We start from the raw sequence: 22,186 nt of genomic DNA, 5'->3' as shown, positions 1-22,186 counted from the left end.
TTTTATCTGAGCCTTTTGGTTTTCCTTCTCCCACCAGTGGGTGTGTGTGGGAGGCAGCTCCGATCTGGAATCCACCAAAATGCTGGTTATTTCCCCCCGTGTTTCCATAAAAACACACACGTCCCGTTGTACACGCAGGCGTCGATTCACAACCGAAATACAAAGCCCTGTGTTGAATAAAACTGGGCAAGGCTTCCAAATTCCTGGCTGATGGGTCTTTTGGAAGCAAAAGTAATTTATTTATTAATATAGAGATAGAATGGAAAACACAGGTTTGCCTTGGGAATGTTTTCAGTTGGTCACTGGGAAAGCTTGGACGGTCTCTCGAGTTAGTGAGGGTAGGGGGTTGCCTCCAGATTCTTTGTTCTCCAGATCAGAAGATCCAAGTGCAAGAGCCTTTTCCCTCAGCTGGAGGGGGAGCAGTGGCATTAGGAATTGTTTGGAATGCCAGGACACTCTGTGCTGTTCGATTCCTGTACAGCTGGGACTGTCCTGCTCGACAGGAGCATGCTGTGCGTGTGGCACAGACCCTCAGCTGGTTTGCCTGGCTCTTGGAGAGGGGGGCTTTGATCGATATTCAGATTGGATTTGTATCAGAAACACCACACTCTGTGTGCTTACAGCTGACCAGACCCTTGTGGAAGGGACAAAATGATGTTTGGAGCTGGAGAAGTAGAGCCTTATTTCTGTCCTTGCCTGTGGGGTTGCTGGTGAGGCCGGACCTGGGTGCAGCCCTAAGGAATTGATTTCTCTCGGGAGCGGTGATTAACTTAATTCGCCGTTCTTCGAGAAATCAACCCCTGCCCCCAGGAGTTTTGATGGAATTTTAAAGTAAATGGCTCTGTGGTTGATTTCTGCCTGGGCTGTGCTACAGAAAAATAGCCTTTTTTTTTTTTTGACTGAAGAGATGTTTTTCCCCTCCCTGGGCAGGGATGTTCCCAGGAATTCTGGTGGCTGCAGTTGTTGACGCCGGGTGTGATGACGGGCAGTAGAAAATAACACGTTTTAGAACCAGCAGATTTTCTCATTTACCTGTGGGGAGGAATCACTGCTGATGGTGGCAGCTGCAGTTGTGGAGTTGTTTAGTGTGACAACGAGTCCAAGGCTTTTCCTGCAGGGAAGGAACACGTCGAGGTGGACGGGGAATTGGTTTGACCATGGATACACTGGAAGAGTCCTCGCAGAACCCTGAAGGCCTGGGGGTGGTTTGGGCTTGCTAATGCGAGGGCAGATGAGGCAGGTGGACTCCCTACTGAGGGCAGATCTGTGTGGAACGGGCACTTGTGGGATTATGGGTTTTTTGGTATGTTTTATACAAACCCCTGGTGTTTGTCAAGGTGGGCTGTCAGTCTCCTGAGATCAGGGTGGATTTTGGTCAGCCAGAGCCCTGGCATGAAACTGTGTGCAGCAGACCATTAAATGTCATTATCCTGACGTTGGGAATGTTCTCCTCTTTCACAGATGCCTTTGTAAATAGCCAGGAATGGACACTGAGCCGATCCGTGCCGGAGCTGAAAGTGGTGAGTTTCTGTTTACTTCTGGCTTGGAAAACATCCTGAAAATGTTACACACAAGTGTGAATCTTCCACACTTCATTAAATCTACTGTTGGGGAAAAAAAAAAAAAAAACAAACATAGAAAGGAATTTTAATCAGTAAAGCATTTTTCTTCTGCACAAATATGATAGAATCCCAGGATGCTTTGGGTTGGAAGGGACCTTAAAAGCCATCTCATTCCACCCCCTGCCATGGGCAGGGACACCTTCCACCAGCCCAGTGTGCTCCAAACCCTGTCCAACCTGGCCTTGGACACTTCCAGGGAGGGGACTGTCTCTATGTATCTTCAGTTTTTATAGTTATACTTCAAAGATACCTTTTTTTTTTTATTGCTGTTGCAATAAAGCAGCTCCCGAGGGAGGTCTGACACGTCTGTAAGAAGGGGGTGGAAGTTTGAAGCTGATATATAAAGGTCCTTCTATCTCACCATAATAATTTTTCATCGTTTTTTCAAGGGCCAAATGTCTTTTTCCCCCCTCTCTTAAAAGACTTCACCTGAATTGATACTGAATTTAAAAACAATGTATTCTGAAGGTTCATTTAGTGAATCAGAACCTAGATTTTAGTGTAACAGTGAGCAGTGATGTAATAGGCTGCATCACAGGAGTGCTTGTCTTGGGTGTTTTGCCCCTGTGGTGTTTGAACCAGGGGTAGGAGAACAAATTTGAGCTGCAGAGAATGGATCAGCAAGCGGTCAGCATGCCCTGGGTGGCTGTCCGGGGGTGGAAGCAGAACTCTGACCGTTACCAAAAGGAATAATTGGATTAGAGCAGTGCATGTTGTGGATTCCAGCAGCACCAGCTGTGCCTGTGAGCTTGTGCTCCAGCAGGGAGGGTGGATTGGGAACCCCAGCTGGAATGTGCTCTGCCCTTGCTGCACGTCTGCCCTCGGGGAGCAGTCGTGGCTGTGGGTCCATCTCTGGGTCGTTCCCTTCCTGCCAGCCTCGTCCTCGGAGCTCAGGGATGGCTGAGGATGGAAAGGGCCATGGGAAAAGCAAACCTGCAGGTGTGGGGATCAGGGTTAGGAGGGAGCCCCAGCTTTGTCCTGTGGAGCAGGATGTGGGGGGAATAGCTCCCTGGGACAGGTTGTCCTCTCTGCAGAGAGGCCCTTCGAGTTGAGGGGTTTGGTTGATTTTTATTTTTGATTTATTTTACGGTGGCTGTTGTTGTACACTTTGGGCTCTGCAGAATTTCAAAGGGAATAGAAACTGCTCTGGGAGAGCAGGGGAAGCACCCAGGGCTGCAATAAGGGAAGGATTGTATTTCAACACGTCTTTGAGGGAAGAACACCAGCCTTGGCCTCCTGTTTTAGCAACACACTCGGGGCTTGGTTTCTTTCCAGCGTTCAGAAGGATTTTCAAGGCCAGGTTGGACGGGGATTGGAGCAACCTGGGCTGGTGGAAGGTGTCCCTGCCCGTGGCAGGGGGTGGCACTGGGTGGGCTTTAAGGTCCCTTCCAACCCAAACCATCCTGGGATTCTGGGATTGGTTTGTGCTGAGCAAATACTTCCATGGAGTTTTCCCTGAGGGTTTTGGTGGCTTCTCTGATGGTCGAGAGCGTGGTGAGACCTTTGGTATTCCTGGATCCCAGGAATCCAAATGTAAAATAAGGAAATGCTAAGCGGAATAAATATGAGGGGCCTTTTTTTGGGTAAAATCACTTGAAGTCTTGCAAAAAAAAAAATACACAAAGTGCAGTCAGGGCAGCTTTAAAATGCCGAGTGCCATCAGTACATTTAAGCATTTTCCCCGACAGGCTTTAGTAGGATTGTGGGCAAATTGGTTTGGCTTCGTTTTACAGCGTGTCTGGCACATGCAAATAAATGATTCAGTGTTGCACAAGTCATAACTGACAAGAGCACTGAGTTGCAGCTGAATTTTTCTCCTTTCTGAACCGGGTTAGGGTGGTATTTTTGTGCCCTAAGATGCTTGTCATAACTTTGTGCGTTTCAGGCAAATCCATAAATAAGTAGAGATGACTGGGGGGGGTTGGGGAGTGTGTGTATAAAACATGGGAGAGGGGGATATGACTGCTGTGAAAACATGCTGGCATGTTTGTCATACTGTGGGGGATCAGCCTTAAACAAGCATTAATACTGATGAAGAGAGAAACTGGATTAGAAGTCAGGTGTTTTTTTTTTTTTTCTGATGTAAAACTTAACTGCTCCTGGCTTTTTAGGAGCAATTGGTTGGGAGACCTGGAGCTGGGATGCCAAGCCCTGCACTGAACAACAGGGTTGAGTTTTAAGGTCTCCTCCAACCCAACCCAGTCTGGGATTCTGTATGAATTAGTGGTTTCTTCACACGTTCCTCCTCTTTATCTCAGTGTTTTTTGGCATCAGTTGGCAGCTTTATAATATCCAAATGCTCTTGAGGACAGGCATCCTTGTCTTTTTGGGTCCCTATAAGGAGGAATGTGTCAGAGAATCTGAAGTGCTGTAAAATGATGTGTTCTGATGTGACCTTTGGGATACTTAAAAAAAAAAAAAAAGTTGTTTTCTCGAGTCAGTTGATGGGGTCTCTCAGTAGAATAAGTTACCCCCATCCACAGCCAGAGTATGTAGGATGTTCACTCTCACTGGACCCCACGTTGATGCTTCTCTGTTGTTCCTGGCAGTTAAAACTTTGGCACAAGTAGAATATAAAATGATGTTGATTTCCATACACACGGGACTTGAAAGCAATTTTTGATATGAGGGGCTGTTTCTTAGGGCTGCTTAGAATGAGGAAAGTGGAGCAGAGACTGTGCACTGATGTGTAACTTGTTCCTGCTGCCTCGGTCAGTTTGGCAATCCGGGGCCCATCAGCAGAGTTCATCCTGTCTCCAGGGATCTTATGTTCTGGACCTTTGGTGAGGGTCAAGTAAACATGTGAGAACAGAGTAGGCTTGGTTTGTTTTAAAGGGTGAAGCAAGTTCCCATCTCCTCCCCCAGAAACCCCGGTGTCCTCAGCACCGTGTGCCCTTTTATAGCAGCAGAAAATGCGAGTCTCCTCGTCTTCTGGCACGTGAGCACCTCCAGCAGGAAAACTCACGTGGTGTTGGGCTGCTTGCTGTGGCTTCTGCCTGGGTTTGAGAAACAAATGCCAGTGAACCAGCTCAGCAGAAAAACTCCTGTGAGCTTCAGGATCAGGTGCTGCTGGTGGTTGTCAGATGTTCCCGGGCAGGTGTTGGGCATAGATGGGTTGGGTTGGGTTGGGAGCTTCTTGGTAAAGTCAGGGACTTCAACACGTCCTGGTGGAGATGTGAGAGCCTCTTCCAGGGCCTAAAGGGGGCTCCAAGAGAGCTGGAGAGGGACTTGGGACAAGGGATGGAATGATAAGACAAGAGGGAATGGCTTCTCACTGCCAGAGGGCAGGGTTAGATGGGATATTGGGAAGGAATTCCTCCCTGTGAGGGTGGTGAAGGCCTGGGCTGGAATTCCCAGAGAAGCTGTGGCTGCCCCTGGATCCCTGGAGAAGCATCCAAGGCCAGGTTGGACAGGGCTTGGAGCAACCTGGGCTTAGTGGGAGGTGTCCCTGCCCGTGGCAGGGGGTGGGATGGGATGATATTTAAAGTCTCTTCCAGCCCCAACCGTGCTGTGCTGGTGGACATGCCAAGATGTGTCCGCCCACAGCCACACGGATCGTGTGGGCTTCGAGGTGAGTCCGTGGGAATCCCAGCGTGTGCTCTCCAGTATGAAAACTCCGTGATGTGTTTGTTTCCCAGTGAAGAGGTGCCAGGCTTCCCTCCCTGAAGCCTCTGTGTTCCCTGGTGTCCCTGCTCAGCACCTGAATCAGGGAGTGCTACGGACAGAGCCCGAGCTCCCATTGCCTTGGCACAGCTGGGACTGTTCCAGTTGTGTGGGCTTCTTTCTCCTCGAGGGCTGAGATGTTATTTCAGGGTCTTTGTGGGACGTACTGCCTTTCCCCAGGGATTAACGCACTGGGTTTTTGTTCCCTCTCTGTGTGTCCAGGGGATCGTGGGTAACCTGGCCAGTGGCAAGTCGGCGCTCGTGCACCGGTACCTGACGGGCACCTACGTGCAGGAGGAGTCCCCCGAAGGTACGTGCCCTGCACACCTCACCATCGCTCTGCCCCCACGTAAAGGCTGCATCTTGGATCCATTTTTTTTTAATCATGCGGAAATGAATCAGCAGAGAGTCCGATTTGCTGTTTCGGGATTCGGGGAGATTTCTCCGTTAGTTCTCCAGACTGAGCTCAGTGTGTGCACGATGATATGTGATTGGAGCTGTTCCATTAACTCCTGAGCATCCTTAAATGCTTTGGCCCCCCAGGATGTGTCCTTGTGGGAGGGAAGCTCAGTCCTGGTGGAGAGGAGCTGACTGCTCTCAGTGGGGCTGTTGAAAGCCACAGTCACTGTAGTAGAGGATTTCTGCAGAATTGGGGTTCGGGGAGAATGAAACAACTTCATGAGCTTAAACTAAAGATATAATTTGTTCATTGTTTAATATATTAAAGTATTTAGTCTTGACTTCTTTTTAATGTTCTGATTGCATAGCGTGTAGTGTTTAACATTAATCCAAAAGTATCACAGCACAGCACCTTATCGGGGTGTATCTTACAGTAAATACTTTTTTGATGATTTTTCTTTATCTGTTCTCCTTATGAACTTTTAAATCCAACTCTGAGACACTGAATTTCTGGTTCCTTCTTTCCCTTACTGGCTGTTCCATTCTTTGCAGATATGGATGCAGGTAACTATACATTGTCTCCATGGCAGCTCCCCTTTGGAAGGGACAGACGGCGGTTTCTGTGCTAGAGCATTTCTTCCTTGTTTTGTGTATCATTTTGAGTTGTTTCCTTTTGATTTCGAGTGTCTAGTACATCTCACTGTTTTTTGTCTCTTGCTGTAGTTGTCTCCTCAGCAGTAGTTTGTAGCTTCATGCATCTCTGATAACATTTGTTCCTAATTAACTCTTACCAAAGGAAGCTGTTCAGCTCCACAGATGACATTTTAACAGCCTGGAATTGTAGTTCAAGTGGGAGGAGAGGGAAAGGGAGGGATGGACAAGGCTTTTTTTTTTTTGTGTGGAATTGGAGCAATAGTGAAGGTTTCAGTTTCTAACTTTGCCTTAAATGCTTTTGCTGCTTTGTAGCTAGAACTGATAATGATAATTGATAGTGATTGATGATAATAAAGCTACGTGTAGATCCTGTTTCTGGATGCTGACAGTGGGAAATGGTGATGTGAGGGGCAGATCCACCGATTTGCAGCAACCCTTCAGCAAAAATCAGCATCCCAACATCTCTTCACGAGCAGAAAATATTTGGGGCTGTTTTCTCCTTGCAAGACTCTGACCTATTGGCTGTTGCCAGGGCTGGCAGCCCTCTCCTCCTGAAGGATGGATCTTCGAGGTGGTATTCCTTGGGAGCGTTGCCATCTGTCCTCTTTGTCTCGAAGGATTTTTATTTACAGTGACGTTCCCACTGTTTTTCCCTGGAAGGATTAGATGACAAAAGCGGCGTCAAATCATTTCTCTGCCACGCAAGTGTAGCTGACAGGCCTCACTAATGACACTGCTGCATTTCATTAACAGGAGGAAAACTGGAATAATTAAGAGCTCTAATTCGCCTTGTGTGAGGGAGAAGGTGAAGATTTCCAATCTAGTTAACACTGAAGGAGGTTCAACCCACAGAAACTACCCTTAGTAAATACCTGTAGTGGTGATTCGATAGATTTTTGTCATCCAAGCACAGTCCCACACAGCGTGCCAAGTGTCACCCTTTACATCAGAGACCCCTCATTTCTGAGGGATGATAAAGGTGCTGGGTTGTTCAGCTGATAAAGAAGGGGATGGATGTGGGACTGCTGAGGTGTCAGCTGCTTGATTAGGGGAGAAAACCCCAAGTGCTCTGACTGTGAGTGGCTTCCCAACAGCTCCATTTGTCAGGGGTCATGCAGTGAGTGCCCTGTGGGTAAGGGGATGGGTCTTGCTCCTCGTGCCAGTGGTGATGAGGACCAGGGACTGCTCTTTGTGCTCTCCTTTGCCTCCCTACGTGGCTCCAGTTGCCACGAAACCCTCCTGGAATCAGCCAGGTGCTGTGTGTCCTGGAGCCCTTGGAGGCAGCTGCAGCCTTCCAGTAAATTAATTTTATGTGGAGATGGTTTCAAGTTCCCTTCAGCTCTTTAAGGTGAGACATTTCACCAGCTCCTCTCCAAGAGGAGCACTCACCTTAGTGGGTAGAGGAGTTTTCTCTCCCTGTCTGGCCCGACTTTCATTTCTGTTCACAGCTCGTTTTAGTCCCCGGTGTGTTTGAAACATGAAAACCTTTGTTTTCTCCAAGTATAAGGTTTTTTTTAAGGAAGAAAATCTGCTTTTAGACTCTTCCTCTGCATACTTAGCATGCACATGGCTGTGCTGCTGCGTGACACATGTAAAATCAGATGGATTTGGATGTAAGGAAAGAAGTGATGTGTTAACCCTGCAGTGAGTGGCAATCTCAGCAGGCTGGGACTTCCAGTTTTTGGGTTTTTTTGATGGTACAACAAGGAAGCGATGGGAAATAGGGAATCCTGGTGACTTTTTTTTATCTTTTAAGTACCTTCCAAGTGATTGGAAGACAAACTCCTGCTGCTGGGTGTGTGAGAGGCTGAAACATCAGGTAAGGTGTGGGAAGAAGCCTGGTCTGTCTTCCTTTTCCCCCCAACTAAAACCGAATTCTACCTGTAGGAACAAAAATGTTGGGGGTGTGGAATTTGAGGCCGAGTTCTCTGCAGACCAAGGTGGGCTGAAATTTTACAGGAATAGGGAGTGCCAGGAGATCCTGTTACTCTTTGTTTCCAAAAAGCCACCGAGGTGTGAAACGTGACTTGAAGGCTTTTCTGCACCTCTGCTGTGTCTTAAGCCATATCATGATTATTTCAGCACCTTTTTTCCAGTGAGTATAATAAAAAAAAAAAAAGAAAGGGAAGATAAATTGTCCAAGGTGTCTCAGCTGGGATGAGGAAAAAGGAGGGTTTTTTTGTTTTTTTTCCTCCATGTACTTTATGGCATATTTAAGATTTATTTTTTTTTTTTTTCATGTGGAGTAAATAGGTTCTGTGTTTCCAAAGACATAAAACCCATCCAGCATCCTGACTCGAGGCAGCAAGTAGCTCTTGCAGTCAGACGTTTCATCTCCTGTGCGTGGAGGAACTTGTAATAAAAATGAAATTTTCCCCCAGTAAGAGCCACAGAATAAAACCTTTTAATGGTGTTCTGCAGAAAGCTGTGAGCATTTGCTTTCTCTCCAACTTTGACCTAAAAATAATTTTATACTATTGCAGCTTTCACCAAATAACTTTTTTCAGTAGCACAGTGAACAGGGTATCCCTTTGAATAGCAGGAATGGTCATGAAATGGTCATAAAATAGCAGGGATGGTCATGGTTATTGTTAAAATGCTGAACCAGGTGTCACCTTCAGCCTTCCCTTTGAAGAATGCGATGGAAGTATCACAAAGATAAGTTCCCAGCCTGTAACAAAAACATGTGCTAATGATCTTAAAGGTCTTTTTCCAACCTAAAGGATTCTGATTCTGTGTAGAAATTACATCTTGGGGGATGGATGTCCATGTTTTTCAATTTATTGTCTCTAGTAACTATTTCTGCCCCGTTCTTCCCCAGCAGAGGGTAATTATGCAAGGAGGATTGAGGCAGACTGCTTTAAAATTTCAGCTGCTTTCCTTCCCATCCTCTTAAGAGGTTTTGTCTGGTTACAGGCTCTTACACAATATCTGTGCAGAAAGTTCAAGCACAGTCTATTAACTGGGATGACCTGCCAGGTGGCTTCAGCCCGGTCTGAGGCTTCTTCCCTTGCTGGGGTGAATCCAAGAGTGGAGCTGCTTCTGGGAAAAAAAACAGAAAGAAAAACCAAGCCAGGCTGGATGGGGCTTGGAGCAACCTGGGATAGTGGAAGGTGTTCCTGCCCGTGGCAGGGGTTGAGATGGGATGGGCTTTAGGGGTCCCTTCTAAGCCAAACCCTTTGAGATTCTGGGACCCCATGAGGCGCTCACGCTTTTTGGTGTTTTGGGTTGAATAGAACGTGGGAGCTGCAGCAGAACTGCACAGTTTTCCCTTCTGTAGCTCTGACTCTTGTTCCCATCTCCCTGTGATTCATGTAATCCTTCCTGCTGGGAACAATTAGGTTCCTAAGGTTGCCAGTCTCTTGACAGAAGCCGCTAGCTATTTTTATCTAGTTAATATTTTTTTTTTCAAATAAGTAGGAAGGCCATATTTAGTATAAACACCCCAATTTGATCTCTGCTGAATAAAGAGAGGATGTGCCCCAGACTAATCTGTGCTCTCTGTTCTCAGCAAGCAGCTGGCTGAGATGCAAATGAAGAGCAGGGAAATGTGTCCCCCGAGGATGTCCTTAGGTGCTTGTCTTGGAAGCAGTCTTGCTTTTTCATCCACGCTTTTTTGGGATCCCAGAAGCTGACCATCACACACGTTTACACGCTCACATCATGCTTGTTTATGTGCCTGCACGGGGAGGTTTTTGCAGGAGTGCCAAGTGCACGGGAGTTCAGAAAAGCCACGTTAACCTTAAAACCACATTTTGAGGTTCTCGAGCCACAGGGAAGCTGAAATTTCGCACGTGGGTTTCGGTGTTTACAAAGCTTTTTGTTCACAGATCCTTTCAATGCTGCACCAAACTCCTGCTTGTGAAAAAAGCTCCAGCTTTGAGGCAGCTGGAGGTACCTGAGTAGTTCTGCTGTGTGTAAACCCACACGTGTGCAGGGGACAGGGACGACCCGACACTCCTGTTTCCAAATCCCCCGTTTCCAGTTCTTTGTCTTGCCTTCTTTTAAAGCAGCGTCGGCCGATTGTTTTCATTTGGCATTTCGTGCTGACACCCAGATATGAAACAGCACTTGTCTCTTTTTGATCCTTTTTAAAGTGCTGCTGCAGTGGGCTCTCCCGGGCTTTTGGAGCCTTTCAGGCTTAGCATAAAAGGCACAAAATGTTTATGTATTCTGCCCCCCTCCCCTCTGGAGCCCTTCCCTCTCCTCCTCCTCCTCCTCCTGGGACTGCCTGTGTGGGTTAGAGAAATCCTTTGAAAACCTCTCTGTTCCAGCCGTGGTGGAGTTGGTGACTGTTTCAAGTGCCACACAAATAAGGAACTCTGATAATTAAAGGAAGGAACTCGAGAATTTGCTCTTTTCCCGGGGAGAAGGTGCTGAAGAAGCATTTTCCTACGAGGGGCTTCCCTTTTTTCGGCTCTTTAAGGTGATGCCTTTAACGTGTGTTGCACCTTGAATACTCCAAGGTTGGGAATGAATGATGTCTGTAGGATTTGTGCCCTTCTCCTAAAAGGCTCCTTGGAATGTTGTGTCCCAGGTTCAGACTGTACTGCAGGTTTACAGCTGCTCTTATAGCAGTGCAAGTGGCTTCTCCCAAGTAACAACCGACAGGACAGGGGAAATGTCCTCAACCTGTGCCAGGGGAGGTTAAATTGGATATCAGGGGAAATTTCTTCACCCAAAGTGTTGTAAAGCATTGGAACTGTGAACAGGCTGCCCAGGGCAGGGGTGGAGTCACCATCCCTGGAAGTGTTCCAAAAACGTGGATGTGGCGCTTGGGGACGTGGTTTAGTGGTGGCTTTGGCACTGCTGGGTCAGTTGTGGATCTTAGAGGGCTTTTCCAGCCTTACTGAATCTGTGATTCCAGGATTCCAGCTCTCCGGTGCTCCCTGCTTTCTGCTGCTGAGTCAGCAGCCAGTTTGGAGTGGCTACTGCTGGAAGAAGGACCTGCCTTCCACTTTTTTTTCTCAAATATCAGTCCTGGGTGTATTTCTGAACGTAGCCCATTATTCCACTCCCGATCCCCAAAGCCCAAATCTTAACGTGCTCTTTGAACGTGTTTCTCGTTTCAGCTTGTGTTTGATTTCTTACTGTCCTTTTTTTCTGCCTTCCCTTAAAATCTGTTGTCGTTTTGGGAAGTTGTATCAGAAGGCAGGGCATGGGAGGGAGCTCATTTTCTTCACAGTGTGACGAATTCTCAGCGGTCTCGTTGATTTGCACAGGATGTCACTGTGCTGGTACCCATTTTAGGGAGGGCAGATTATAGTAGAATCACAGCCAAGGCCAGTTCTAACTTCAGGGTTCCTATTTGTGATGTGAAACTGTAATGAAAGGACAGTAATTTAGAAGCTGGCTGTAAACTATGTATAAAAAACAAAGGGATGTTTAAAAAAAGAGAGGTTAAAAAGGGCTTGAAACCTGAGGTTTCAGTGCTTTTAGGAGTTAAGTTTTTGGCTTATCTTGGTTATTTTTTGTTTGGTACATTATTGTTTAGGGTTTGGTAGTAATTAGGTTAAAACCTTTGAAATGATGTTGGAAGGCTGTGAAGTCAAACAGAAACTTTGAGCAGCTGAATTTTGTGTTAGGTTAAAAAGGTGGGTTTGCCTGGAAGATGAAATGTGTGGTAAGGCAACTTTGGAAGAACTGCAGCAAAAAAGAGCAGGGGGCTGGCTTTGTGAGGAGCTTTGTCTGGAAAGCGGTGGTTTGGGGCGTCAAGCTTTTTAAAACTTGAAAAGGCCGGCGGTGGAAACAGGTAGGAGTGTGCTGAAGTGCTGTCACATCCTGCCCAGAGAAGCTGACTCTGGGTTTTTGTTTGTCCTCCAGCTGGCTTGATAAAAATAAGCTTTTAAAGTTAGACTTGTAGCGTGCCTACAGTCAGTGGGTGTGATGTGTAAGCAACGCTCTGCACCTGCTGTCAGTAAAACACTTATTTTTCTCGCTGGGTATTTTCTAGGCAGACCTTTTTGGTCCTTGTCTTCCCATGGGGTGCCCTACCCAGACTGTTCAGGCTGAGGTTGGGATGGTGACACGGGCTAGGACAAGGAATTCCCCGCTGCTTCTCTGCAGTGCCAGAGGGTTTTTCCATCCTGCCCCATCCCTCTGCAGGGAGCTGGTCCCTCCACTTGGCCCCGTGACGCTGCTTTTGTTTTTCATCCCCCCCTTCTGTTTTTCCAACTCGTTACGGTCACGTTGAAGCACAATCCAATTTTCTAAGGTAATTGCAGTCCCTCCTGCTTCATTATCTAGAAATTAAGTAGCCTGTGTTGCTTCCATCTTCCAGGCTGTTAACGAGCTGCGTGCGTGAGGGGTGAAGCTCCCGCAGAAACTTGCTTTGGTGTCATCCCTCTTTTTTTTTTTTTTTTTTTTTTTTCCAGAGGAGTCACTCGATGAGGACAGTGTGGTTTTTTTTTCCTTTATGTCTGCACTCACAGGACAGTGGTTTTATTCTAATTGGCTTAGCACAGTCTGCACTGGCTGCAGGAAGCTTTGTAGTGAAAGTAGAACGTGCGCCGCTCTGCTCCCGTCTCCGCGGAGCGAAGGAAACGTGATTGCTCCGAGCCTGGCTCTGGTGTTTTTCTCATTTATCCTGGGGGTTAATTGGTTGCTTCCTCTCCCCTCTGTTCGAGATGCAGCGCTGGATCTGATCTTGGCCTGTTTACCATGGAATCACAGATGGGGTTGGAAGGGACCTCACAGCCCATCTTGTTCCACCCCTTACCTTGGGCAGGGACACCTCCCACTATCCCAGGCTGCTCCCAGCCCCATCCAACCTGGCCTTGGATGGCCAGAGGATGAAGTTTACTCTACTTTTGGCTTTTCCTTTTGCCAAGTTCTTCTGTCAGACAGAGACTCTGCTGGGGAATTATTCCCTCCCTGCACCCAAATGTCTCTTGAACTGGTTTGTGTGTAGTAACATGGGGTTGGCTGCCATAAATGCTCTCCACATACTGGCCTGTGAAACACCAGGGGGGTTTTGGGGTTTTCTGTTTCCTTAGATGCTTGCAGCTGTTTAAGGGTAATGGGAGGCACTGCTGGTGTTGAGCCAAGAGTGGGTGGCAGCAGGATGTCACTCTGTCCCTTGTTTCCTGAAGTTGCAGTGCCAGTCATGTGGGTCAGGGCTACCACTGCTCTACCAGTTACATCCTCTGCTGCTTGGAATTGAGACCACAGACCTCTGAAAAATAACATTCAGCATAACTGCCTCTGTTTGTCCTCAGCATGGAACCTCCCACCTCTCCATTTTCCATCTAACCCCTAGTAAATGGCATTAAATTTGGCCTCTGATTCTGTCCAGGGCCAGAAGTTGGACTTGATGATCCTTGTGGGTCCCTTCCGACTCTGAATATTCTGTGATTCTGTGCAACTTGAGTAGCTAATTTTATTTATTTATTTATTTATTTATTTTAAGTAGAAGCTGTTTTCCTGAGTCCTTAAAAGGTATGGCCTCGTCCTTCCAGGAGACACCTGTCCATGTATCTCCTAAACTATGTCCTAGACACACTGGGAGAAGCAGATGGTGGGGTTTGAAGGGCTCAATTTAGGTTGCTTTTGGGTGTTTTTTTACCTCTTGGGAACCTGGTGCAGAGATCTGCTTGTGGGTCACGTGAGAGTGGTGGTTCCCCAGCCTTTTGCACTTCTGTGGTTAAACGCTTGACCCAGCTCAACCACATGTAAATTTAGTTTTAAATCCTGCTTGTAGGGTTCGAATCCTTGCTGTAGTGTAATGTGCTTTCTGGGGAAATGCTGAGGAAAACATTTTTGGAGTAGTTTATTGGAATAAAAATCTTGGGAGCAGCAAACCAGAAGGAGAATGGAGATGTTTGAATGGAGATTTTCTTCCCGTGTTTCCCTGACGAGGAGCCGGATTCTTGGCACTCCTTCCCATCTTCTGAGGAAGAAAAAGGCAGAGGGAGAGCGTGCATGTGTGAGACAACTGGCTGCTGCTGTCAGAATGCACGTGCCACTGGGAATATGAAATCCAGGCTTTCAGAGCTGCTGCTCGGTCCCACCTCCTGCCTCGCCCCGCCAGGGTTTAAGCGTTCAGCTGCTGCCTGGGTTTGTTTGTGGCCAACCCCCCGAATTTATCTGTCTCCTATGGCCAAACAGCTTCATCCCCGTGGATGAAGAAGCCTGGGGAGCGCAGCAGGGCCTGGGGACACGGTGGGAGGATCAGCAATTGCGCAGTGGAGCAGCTCCCGGCCGGGCTGCCAGAGCTGGATTAAAACCTCCAGCCCTGGAATTCCCCGTGTAACAGCCAGCTTTTGTGACACACAGCACCCCTGATTGCAGGTGTGTGCTGTGTTTGCAGTTAATATCAATTCCTCCTGGACAGTTCTTGCACCAGTGCCGGTTCTGAGCGCTAACCTAGAGAGCGTCGTGCGTGAAAATGAGATTGGGAGGCTTTTGTTGATCCCACCCCCCCAGCCCCATGCTCTGATTTGTGCTGGGGCTTTAGGCGGGGCTGTGAAATTGCTGATGCACAGAATTTATTCAGCTCTGTGTTGATCAAAGCAGTGTATTTATGTGGAGTGTTTTATGGCAGGAATCCGGGCGGATGCCCCGGAGAGAGCGGGGTGGTTTGTGGTGTTCTCAGAAGTCCCACTCTGTGTGCCCGGTGGGTTTGGGCACAGGGGCGATGTTTGCCACCTGCTGCAAGATTTGGTACCGTGTTAGTGTGAATGGATGATGTTCTAGCCCTGGAAAGGTGGGAATAACGTGCTTTCCTATGCCTGTGCTGCCTGTCTCCCTGTGACCTCCCAGGTACATCTGGGAGCTGGGAAAAATTCCCTCATTAAAAAACTGTGTGTGTAACAGCACTGATGGGGCTAGAGCAGGGCGAGTGCATCCCGTGGGAACAGTGCTGTGGGTTTGGAGCTCCTCCTCTAAATTGAGAAGGTCATTTCTTTGTTCTTGGTGTCGGTGGTTCAGGCAGCAGTTCGTGTCTCCGTCATATCCACGGATGTTTAGGAAAATACAGGGGTGTCTTGTAGCTGTGGGAGACATCCTGGTGTATTTACAGGCTGCTGTAATTCAATATTTGAACTGCCTGATCTCCCTAATTCCTCTTTCCCTCCGGTGCTTTACAAACTCCGAAGGTGTAAGTTCTTAAAAAACAGTGACCGTGGTGCTGTCTGAACTGAACCATCCCAAAATCACTGCCCTGGCCCTGCTTTGCTTTCCCCAAACCAGTGATGGGTCTCATCGAGGCTCAAATTCAAAGGCAGAATCAGTTTATTGTTTGCCTTAATCCTGCAGTTACAGGTACAGCCTTGCTCTGTATGTTCTTCACTGTTTATGCCTTTGTTTGTGTAAATGCTTCATACTGAGAGAGGTTCTCTCCATCTCTGTCCTGTGCAGCTCCTAATTTTGTGGTGTGCCCATGATAAGGGCTCCATAGTGCTTTGGACACAGAAGTTGCCAGGGATGCATCCCGCTGTGAGCTGAGATTTGCATAAAATGATTCTTGTTTGAGGGGTGAGCGCGAGTTCGCTGTTACGTTTCTGGGTCCGCAGATTCGACTTGAAATATTTAGAACAGAACGGAAATGCAGGTCGTCCTTTTGTTAAAGAGTTTGGTTGGGGGGGTATTAAATTTAAACTATTTACAGTGAAATGCCGAAAACCCAAACAGAAATGGAGGATGTGACTTATTCCAGCTAATGAGCATATCCAGCTTTCAGGGATGAAGGAGCCACTTTGAGTAGATGTGAACTGACTGTGTGACAGTCCTGGTGAAGTGGGGCAGCATGTCAAGATCTGAATTTAATCCTGGAAATAACAACATGTTGTGGTTGTGCTGAGCTCCACACACAGTGCTTTTGGGGAGGGCATGGGCCAGGTCCACGAGCCTGGGTGTTCAGTGTGGATTCCAGTAGGGAAAGAGCTGTTGGATAACTTCAGGCTGTATTTTTTAGATGTAGTACCCTTCTCCAAGTTGCTCTCACCACCCCAATCAGTAGTGACCAAGAAGAATAAATCTCAGTGCTCACACTTGATCAGGGCATATACACTTGAATATTTTTATTTTTCAATCCTCTGCCCGAGTGTTTTATTTCACCTTGTGTGCACCTCCTCTGAAGATAACAGTGAGACTTGCAAGGCGTCCTGTTGGCCAGGGGAATAACAAGTTGGCTCTGAAACTCGTGCAGCTCGTGGTGTTTCATAATTAATCTGGGTGAACTTTCAGTGTTTAAAAAAAGGAAATAGGAAATGGCAATTAGGCAGAACTCTCACTCTCCAATCACGTCTATAGTGCATTGCCATTGTTACTTACAGCTTTTCAAGAGCCTCCCTGGAGGGCTCTATATTAAGTAATTCATCTTGTTTAACACTTGAGAGTGAAGCACGTGCAGTTAATTGACAACATATAGAAATAATGATCTGATTAATAGAAATCCAGTTCCTGAGAGCCCAGACTAGTTTTTTCCTTTACAAGCTTTACGGCTGATTGTTCTTTTCGAGTTCACTAATTGTATATATTCATCTGCCACTGGATCTGCGAAGGCAAAACTGAAATCCAGTTTGTGAGGGAAATGAAAATCTATACGTAGCTCTCCTGCTCCTTCTGTGCCATTAAACAGCCAGAAATGTGATAGCCCAGACTGTTGCATGTTTAGTAGGGCTGACAGAGTAATAATGATGGGGTAGGTTTATAAAGAAAAGGTTTTTGAAAAACCCCAAACCCACAAACGACGACCAAAAAAAAAAACAACAAACAAAAAAACCCCACAAACCAACAGAAAACCACAGCCACCACCCCCATCCTTACATCTTTCATTAAACACAAAGTGTGTTCAAACACGCTTAAATATTGCACAGAGCTGAACTGCAAAGTGATCTTGGTTTGAGAGCTGCTGCCGTGGTTGGGCTGGGGAACGGGAGGGTTTAAGCCAGTGTGGTGTGTTCCCCCCTAAGGCAGCGATTTTTGTGCAAATTGTTGTGTTTGGAGGCTCAGCCTTGCCCTGTGTTTGCTGGCTAACTCACCTACCACGTGTTTAAAGGTGGTGGTTTGGTAGCACAATGAGTTTTAAAGTGTGTGTGGTTGGGAATTAGGGTTCAAATTAGAAATAATTCCGGTTTAAAGAAAATTAAGGATGAAGGGAGAAGTTTAGGGTGTGTTGCTAGAAGTGTTTTATCTTGGTGTGGTGGAGATAAGAGTGGGTTTGTTTCCAGCAGAGGAGCCTCAGTGCCTCCCTGGTACTCGGGCCACGTTTGCTAATCCTGGCTCAGGCTGGGTCACACCAGCAGCTCTAAATGGGATTTGTCATTGGGAAGGGAGACAGCAGAGTGCCCAAAATAGGCTTTTAACCCCCAAGGAGGCAATGCCAAGCCTGGCCTGGGGTCAGGCCTGCAGTCCCCCCCCAGCCAGGGGAGAGGGGAGGGCAGGGAGCAGGTGCTTGGGCTTTGGGGTCGGTGCCTCTCTGGTGTTCAGAGCGCCTGGACCTTCTGCATCTCCCTGGGACAGCGGGGTCAGGGGTGGGATGTGCCTGAAGGCTGCATCTCCACTCTGTCCAGAGCAGGTGTGGGATCCCCCCTGAACCAGCAGCAGGGCGTTCTCCCTTAGTTTAGCACATCTCTGCAGAGGTACCACCACTGTAGCTTTCTTGTCTAACACGTGTCTGGTATTTTCCCCCCTAACTGTGGTGTTTGAATATAGAACTCTCATTTCCATAACATCCCATGTGTGCTCTGAGAACTGGGCTTCCCTTGAGGAAATGCTGATCCACACAGTAAAACTGATTTTGGTCACAACAGGCAACACTGTTTGCATACAACTGTCCCATGTTTACCTTTCTTGGAGATACTCTTCTCACTATTATCTAAAACAAAGGTGACACTCACAGTGTTCCAGCCGTGCCTATGGCAAACCAGGGACACCTGACGTGGGAGTTGTTGTTTGTAAAGTAGTTTTTAAAGTAGCTGGCTTTTCTCCACGTTATCCTTATTACTTATATAGAGATTTTTACATATAAAAAAGACACGTCTATGAATACATAAATAAGGCAAGTACCTGCCTTACCTTTCTTAAGTAACTCCTGTGTGTGTGCACGTAAACTCAGCTTACGCTGCAGTACTTGGTTAATTGCAGAAGAGCTTAAGGAGCCCGTTTTTCCCCAAGTGAAGCCTTTTTCTGTGGTGTGTGATGTGCCTTTGCTGTCTCTCTAACTGAGCTGCTTTGTGTGACAGGTGGGAGATTCAAGAAGGAGATAGTAGTTGATGGACAAAGCTACCTGCTGCTGATTAGAGATGAAGGAGGCCCTCCGGAGGCTCAGGTGAGCATCTCTGAGAGCCCTGGCAGCCCAAAGCCTCGCTTTGCCTGCTTTCACAAACCTCCCTTCAAAAGAACTGGCTTTGCTTTGTTCTGCCCTGGCTCCCCTCTCATCCTTCTGCTGGGAAAATTCCTGCATCGCCCTCAGGTGAAGAAGATTTTGTTCAGGAAACGTTTGGGATTTCAATTACGACGCATTAAAGAGTAGAAAGGGTAGAAAATATTTGGTGTTACCCACTAAAACTGTGTAAGTGAGGATATACCGTTAATGTCTCTTGAAAGCCCAGTCAGTTTGCTTCCCCTGGTGACAATATTGCGTGTTACAGTCAAGTTCTCTTCTGATTTTAAGGCTCTAAATAGTTAAAATACAAAGCAGACGTGCACACAGTGACACACATACTTGTCTAAGCCTTTGCATTCCCTGCTGCTTCCGTATTTTGCTGTTTCACACTCAGCTTGGCAAGTTCCAGTTCAGCACCACTGAGTTCCTGGACTTCTGACTGGGAATTCTGTGTGGGCTGTGTCACCTCCTTCTCTCACAGCAGGTGACACCTCAGGATTTAATAGGGTTACAGAAGGGTTTGGGTTGGAAGGAACATTAAAGATCATCCCGTTCTACCCCCTGCCATGGGCAGGGACACCTTCCACCAGCCCAGGGTGCTCCAACCCTGTCCAACTTCCAGGGATCCAGGGGCAGCCACAGCTTCTCTGGGCAACCTGTGCCAGGGCCTGCCCACCCTCCCAGGGAAGAATTCCTTCCTATATCCCATCTGTCCCTGCCCTCTGGCAGTGGGAAGCCCTTCCCCACTGTCCTGTCCCCTGTGCCACTGCTTAAATCAGCGCAGACCCAGCCTGTCTGCAGGCACCATCCTTGTCCTGGACATCCTCCTCCTCACCTGGGCACCTGCAGAGTTTCCTGAGTGTGTTGGCTGCTGCTGTCCTTGCTTTGCTGGGCTGTTCAGGGATGGATCAGCTTCCAAACAAGCAATAATTGAGCACCAGGAGCAGCTGAAGGGGAGCGCTGCCAGCAGCAGCAGCTTGGGTTTCAGTGCCCCACTTCAGCTGCAGGAGGGGAAGGTGCCCGGACAAAGGGGGGAGAGAAAGGAGGTGGAGGAAATGGAAACCCAGAGAGACATCCTGGAAGGAAGTTAAAGGACAAAAAAAAAAAAAAAAAAAAAGAGTGTTGCTGGCACATCTGCAGCCCTGTCAGCAGGAGCCTACAAGGAGCGCTCTGTTTGGGGCTGGGAGGGATTTGGCTGAAGCTCCCCACGAGCTCCCAGGCCCTGGTGCTTAAGAGAGCATTCACTCATCTAAAAACATGAATGCTGGAGGTGTTAAGGTACACACAGCAATGGGAAATGTTTTTCTGCCCTGAGAATTGGGGTTTCAGAGCTTGTCTGAGCTAAGGGCAGGCTAAGGAACAGGCACAGGGTGTGCTTTTGATCTGGGTGAGGTGAACTTGGGGGTTTAATTATTATTGTCTGGTGGAAGGTGTCCCTGCCCATGTTATAAGTTATAATATGTAAGTATGTAATAAGTAAGGAGTTGAACTGTGCTGTTCCTGGCACTGGGCCAGGGAGATTTCCCCAGGTTGTTGCCCCCTTCTTTATGGCAGGAAGGGTCAGAAAACAAACTCCCCTGAAGACTTGCTTTGTGGGTCTACGATCTCTCTTTTCTTTGCCTGAGATGAAATTGCTCAAAGTTGAAAAGAATTCACTTTCCTATTGTAAAAACCCAATTAACATAGTAACTGACCTAGAACAGGCTGTTGCATGCTATTTTTTTGGAATGTAAAGCTTTTTTTTTCAATATAATCTGGTTCTGGGCTTTCCTAGAACTACCAGCTCTGCTCACACACACTCTGAGGATGGATTTGTGTTACAGCAGCTGACCTGTCCTTATTTCAAGCCATTCCCTGCACAGTGCTGTGGATAAGACATCCAGCATTTTCCAAACCTTGTGTGTTTCCCAGAATTCCTTGGTTTTTCTGTACCACAGGCCTGATATCCACCAAGATTAAGCTTTATTTCAACATAAAAAAAAAAAATGAAATAAGAAATTACTGGAAATATTTTGTGTCTGGAGGAACTGCATTATATAAATCTGTGGATGCTTTAAAATGATCTTCATTAGAAGGCTGCTGCTGCTGCACACTGAGCAAATACTCAGAAGGATTAGGGTGACTTTAAGGATGTTGCAGTTGTAGGGAAGAGTTCTTGGCATGATGTTGCTGAGTCCAATCAGTGAAAACTGCTCATAATGAGACCCAAACCCACAGTAGTGCTGCTGCCTCCAGTTCCTCTGGTTCCATCTTCTGGGTTGAACAGTTGAAATTTCCCAGCGTGGTGGTTGAGCTTCTGCTGGCAGTTAGCTGCGCTGTGTGTAACCAGTCCTGTCCTTACCCTCTGGAACATTGGCTTCCTGACTGTCTTGAAAACCTCAGAACATTTCTGGCTGTTTTTACACTCCTTGCAGCCCTCCCTGTTCAGTGTCCCCCCCCCCCCCCAGTGTTCCTGACACACAGTAATAACACACAGAGCATGAAAATGCCCATGGCTGAAGCTTCTTTCCATTGCTCTAAATTTGGGTAGGAATGGAGCCACTTAGGCAAAAATAAAGGCAGCGAGGTAAGCTTAACTTCAGTCTTTCCTTGATGTCCTGTGTGCATTCACCGTTGAGTTAAATGTCTTCAAACAGTCTTATTTCACTTGTGAGCTGGAACCTTCCCACTTGCATGGTCACCTGAGGGCACCCTGCCTTGGCCTGTGCACCTGCATGTCTCTTAGCAGGCCACTGATGCTCTTCCCCTGAAAGCAGAACGAGGCATTCGGGGCTGTTGGCTCAGTGGAGAGCGAAGAACTGGAAACCTCAAATGAGTGGGGGTTTGGGGTCTTGGTCAGGATGTGACAATTCCCAGCAAGGCTTCTCCTGGCAATATCAGCATGCATGCATGGAGATCCCAGAGTGGGGCAAACACCACACTAAGTCACGTGCCTGAAGATAAGAGTTAGAGATTTAAAATGCACAGATTGGGACACCTGGGCCTGCCGTGTTTACTGTGAACCAAACCCAGCGTGCACCGATGGGAGCTGAGCTTGTAGTATCAGGCCCCAGAGGGGGAGGGATGCTGTTGTGAGCGTGGGGAGCATCCCAGGCCCCCATCCCCTGCAGAGTGAGGACAGTCATCAGTTTAGAAGCTGATTTAAGGCTTTAGTTATTGTCCCTCAGTTTCTCTGATGCGTATTTCCCCCCCGAGGAAGGTAAGAATGTTTCTCCTTTTCTTTTTTTTTTTTTTTTCCCTCTTTTCCCCCTCTGTGCTGCTGTTCTCACAGCCTGCCCTCTCTGCTTTCCCCCTGCAGTTTGCCATGTGGGTGGATGCTGTTATCTTTGTCTTCAGCCTGGAGGATGAGGTCAGCTTCCAGACCGTGTACCACTACTACAGCCGCATGGCCAACTATCGCAACACGAGCGAGATCCCCATGGTCCTGGTGGGGACACAGGGTAAGGGCAGCCTGCATTCCCAGGGCTGCTTTTCTGACCACAGAGGCTCCTTTTTGGCAGGGCCGGGGCATCGTGAGAGG

At 47.6% G+C, this 22,186-nt stretch overlaps 1 protein-coding gene across 1 annotated transcript in view; it reads left to right on the top strand.

Moving 5' to 3' along the window:
* Positions 1 to 22,186, top strand: part of LOC114069982 (arf-GAP with GTPase, ANK repeat and PH domain-containing protein 2-like) — a 52,376-nt gene that overhangs the window by 25,957 nt on the left and 4,233 nt on the right. The window contains exons 2-6 of the mRNA XM_027907153.1: positions 1,462 to 1,520; positions 5,508 to 5,595; positions 6,237 to 6,248; positions 18,524 to 18,609; positions 21,965 to 22,106. Coding sequence (XP_027762954.1) covers positions 1,462 to 1,520; positions 5,508 to 5,595; positions 6,237 to 6,248; positions 18,524 to 18,609; positions 21,965 to 22,106 — 387 coding nt within the window. The remainder of the gene's footprint in view (positions 1 to 1,461; positions 1,521 to 5,507; positions 5,596 to 6,236; positions 6,249 to 18,523; positions 18,610 to 21,964; positions 22,107 to 22,186) is intronic.

The sequence above is a fragment of the Empidonax traillii genome, unplaced genomic scaffold, assembly GCF_003031625.1.
Source record: "Empidonax traillii isolate 1590-97213 ecotype Southwest subspecies unplaced genomic scaffold, ASM303162v1 scaffold1413:size212259, whole genome shotgun sequence".
Lineage (NCBI taxonomy): Eukaryota > Metazoa > Chordata > Aves > Passeriformes > Tyrannidae > Empidonax > Empidonax traillii.
Note: the sequence above shows the minus strand (reverse complement) of the source record. Positions and strands in the feature narration are given on the sequence as shown.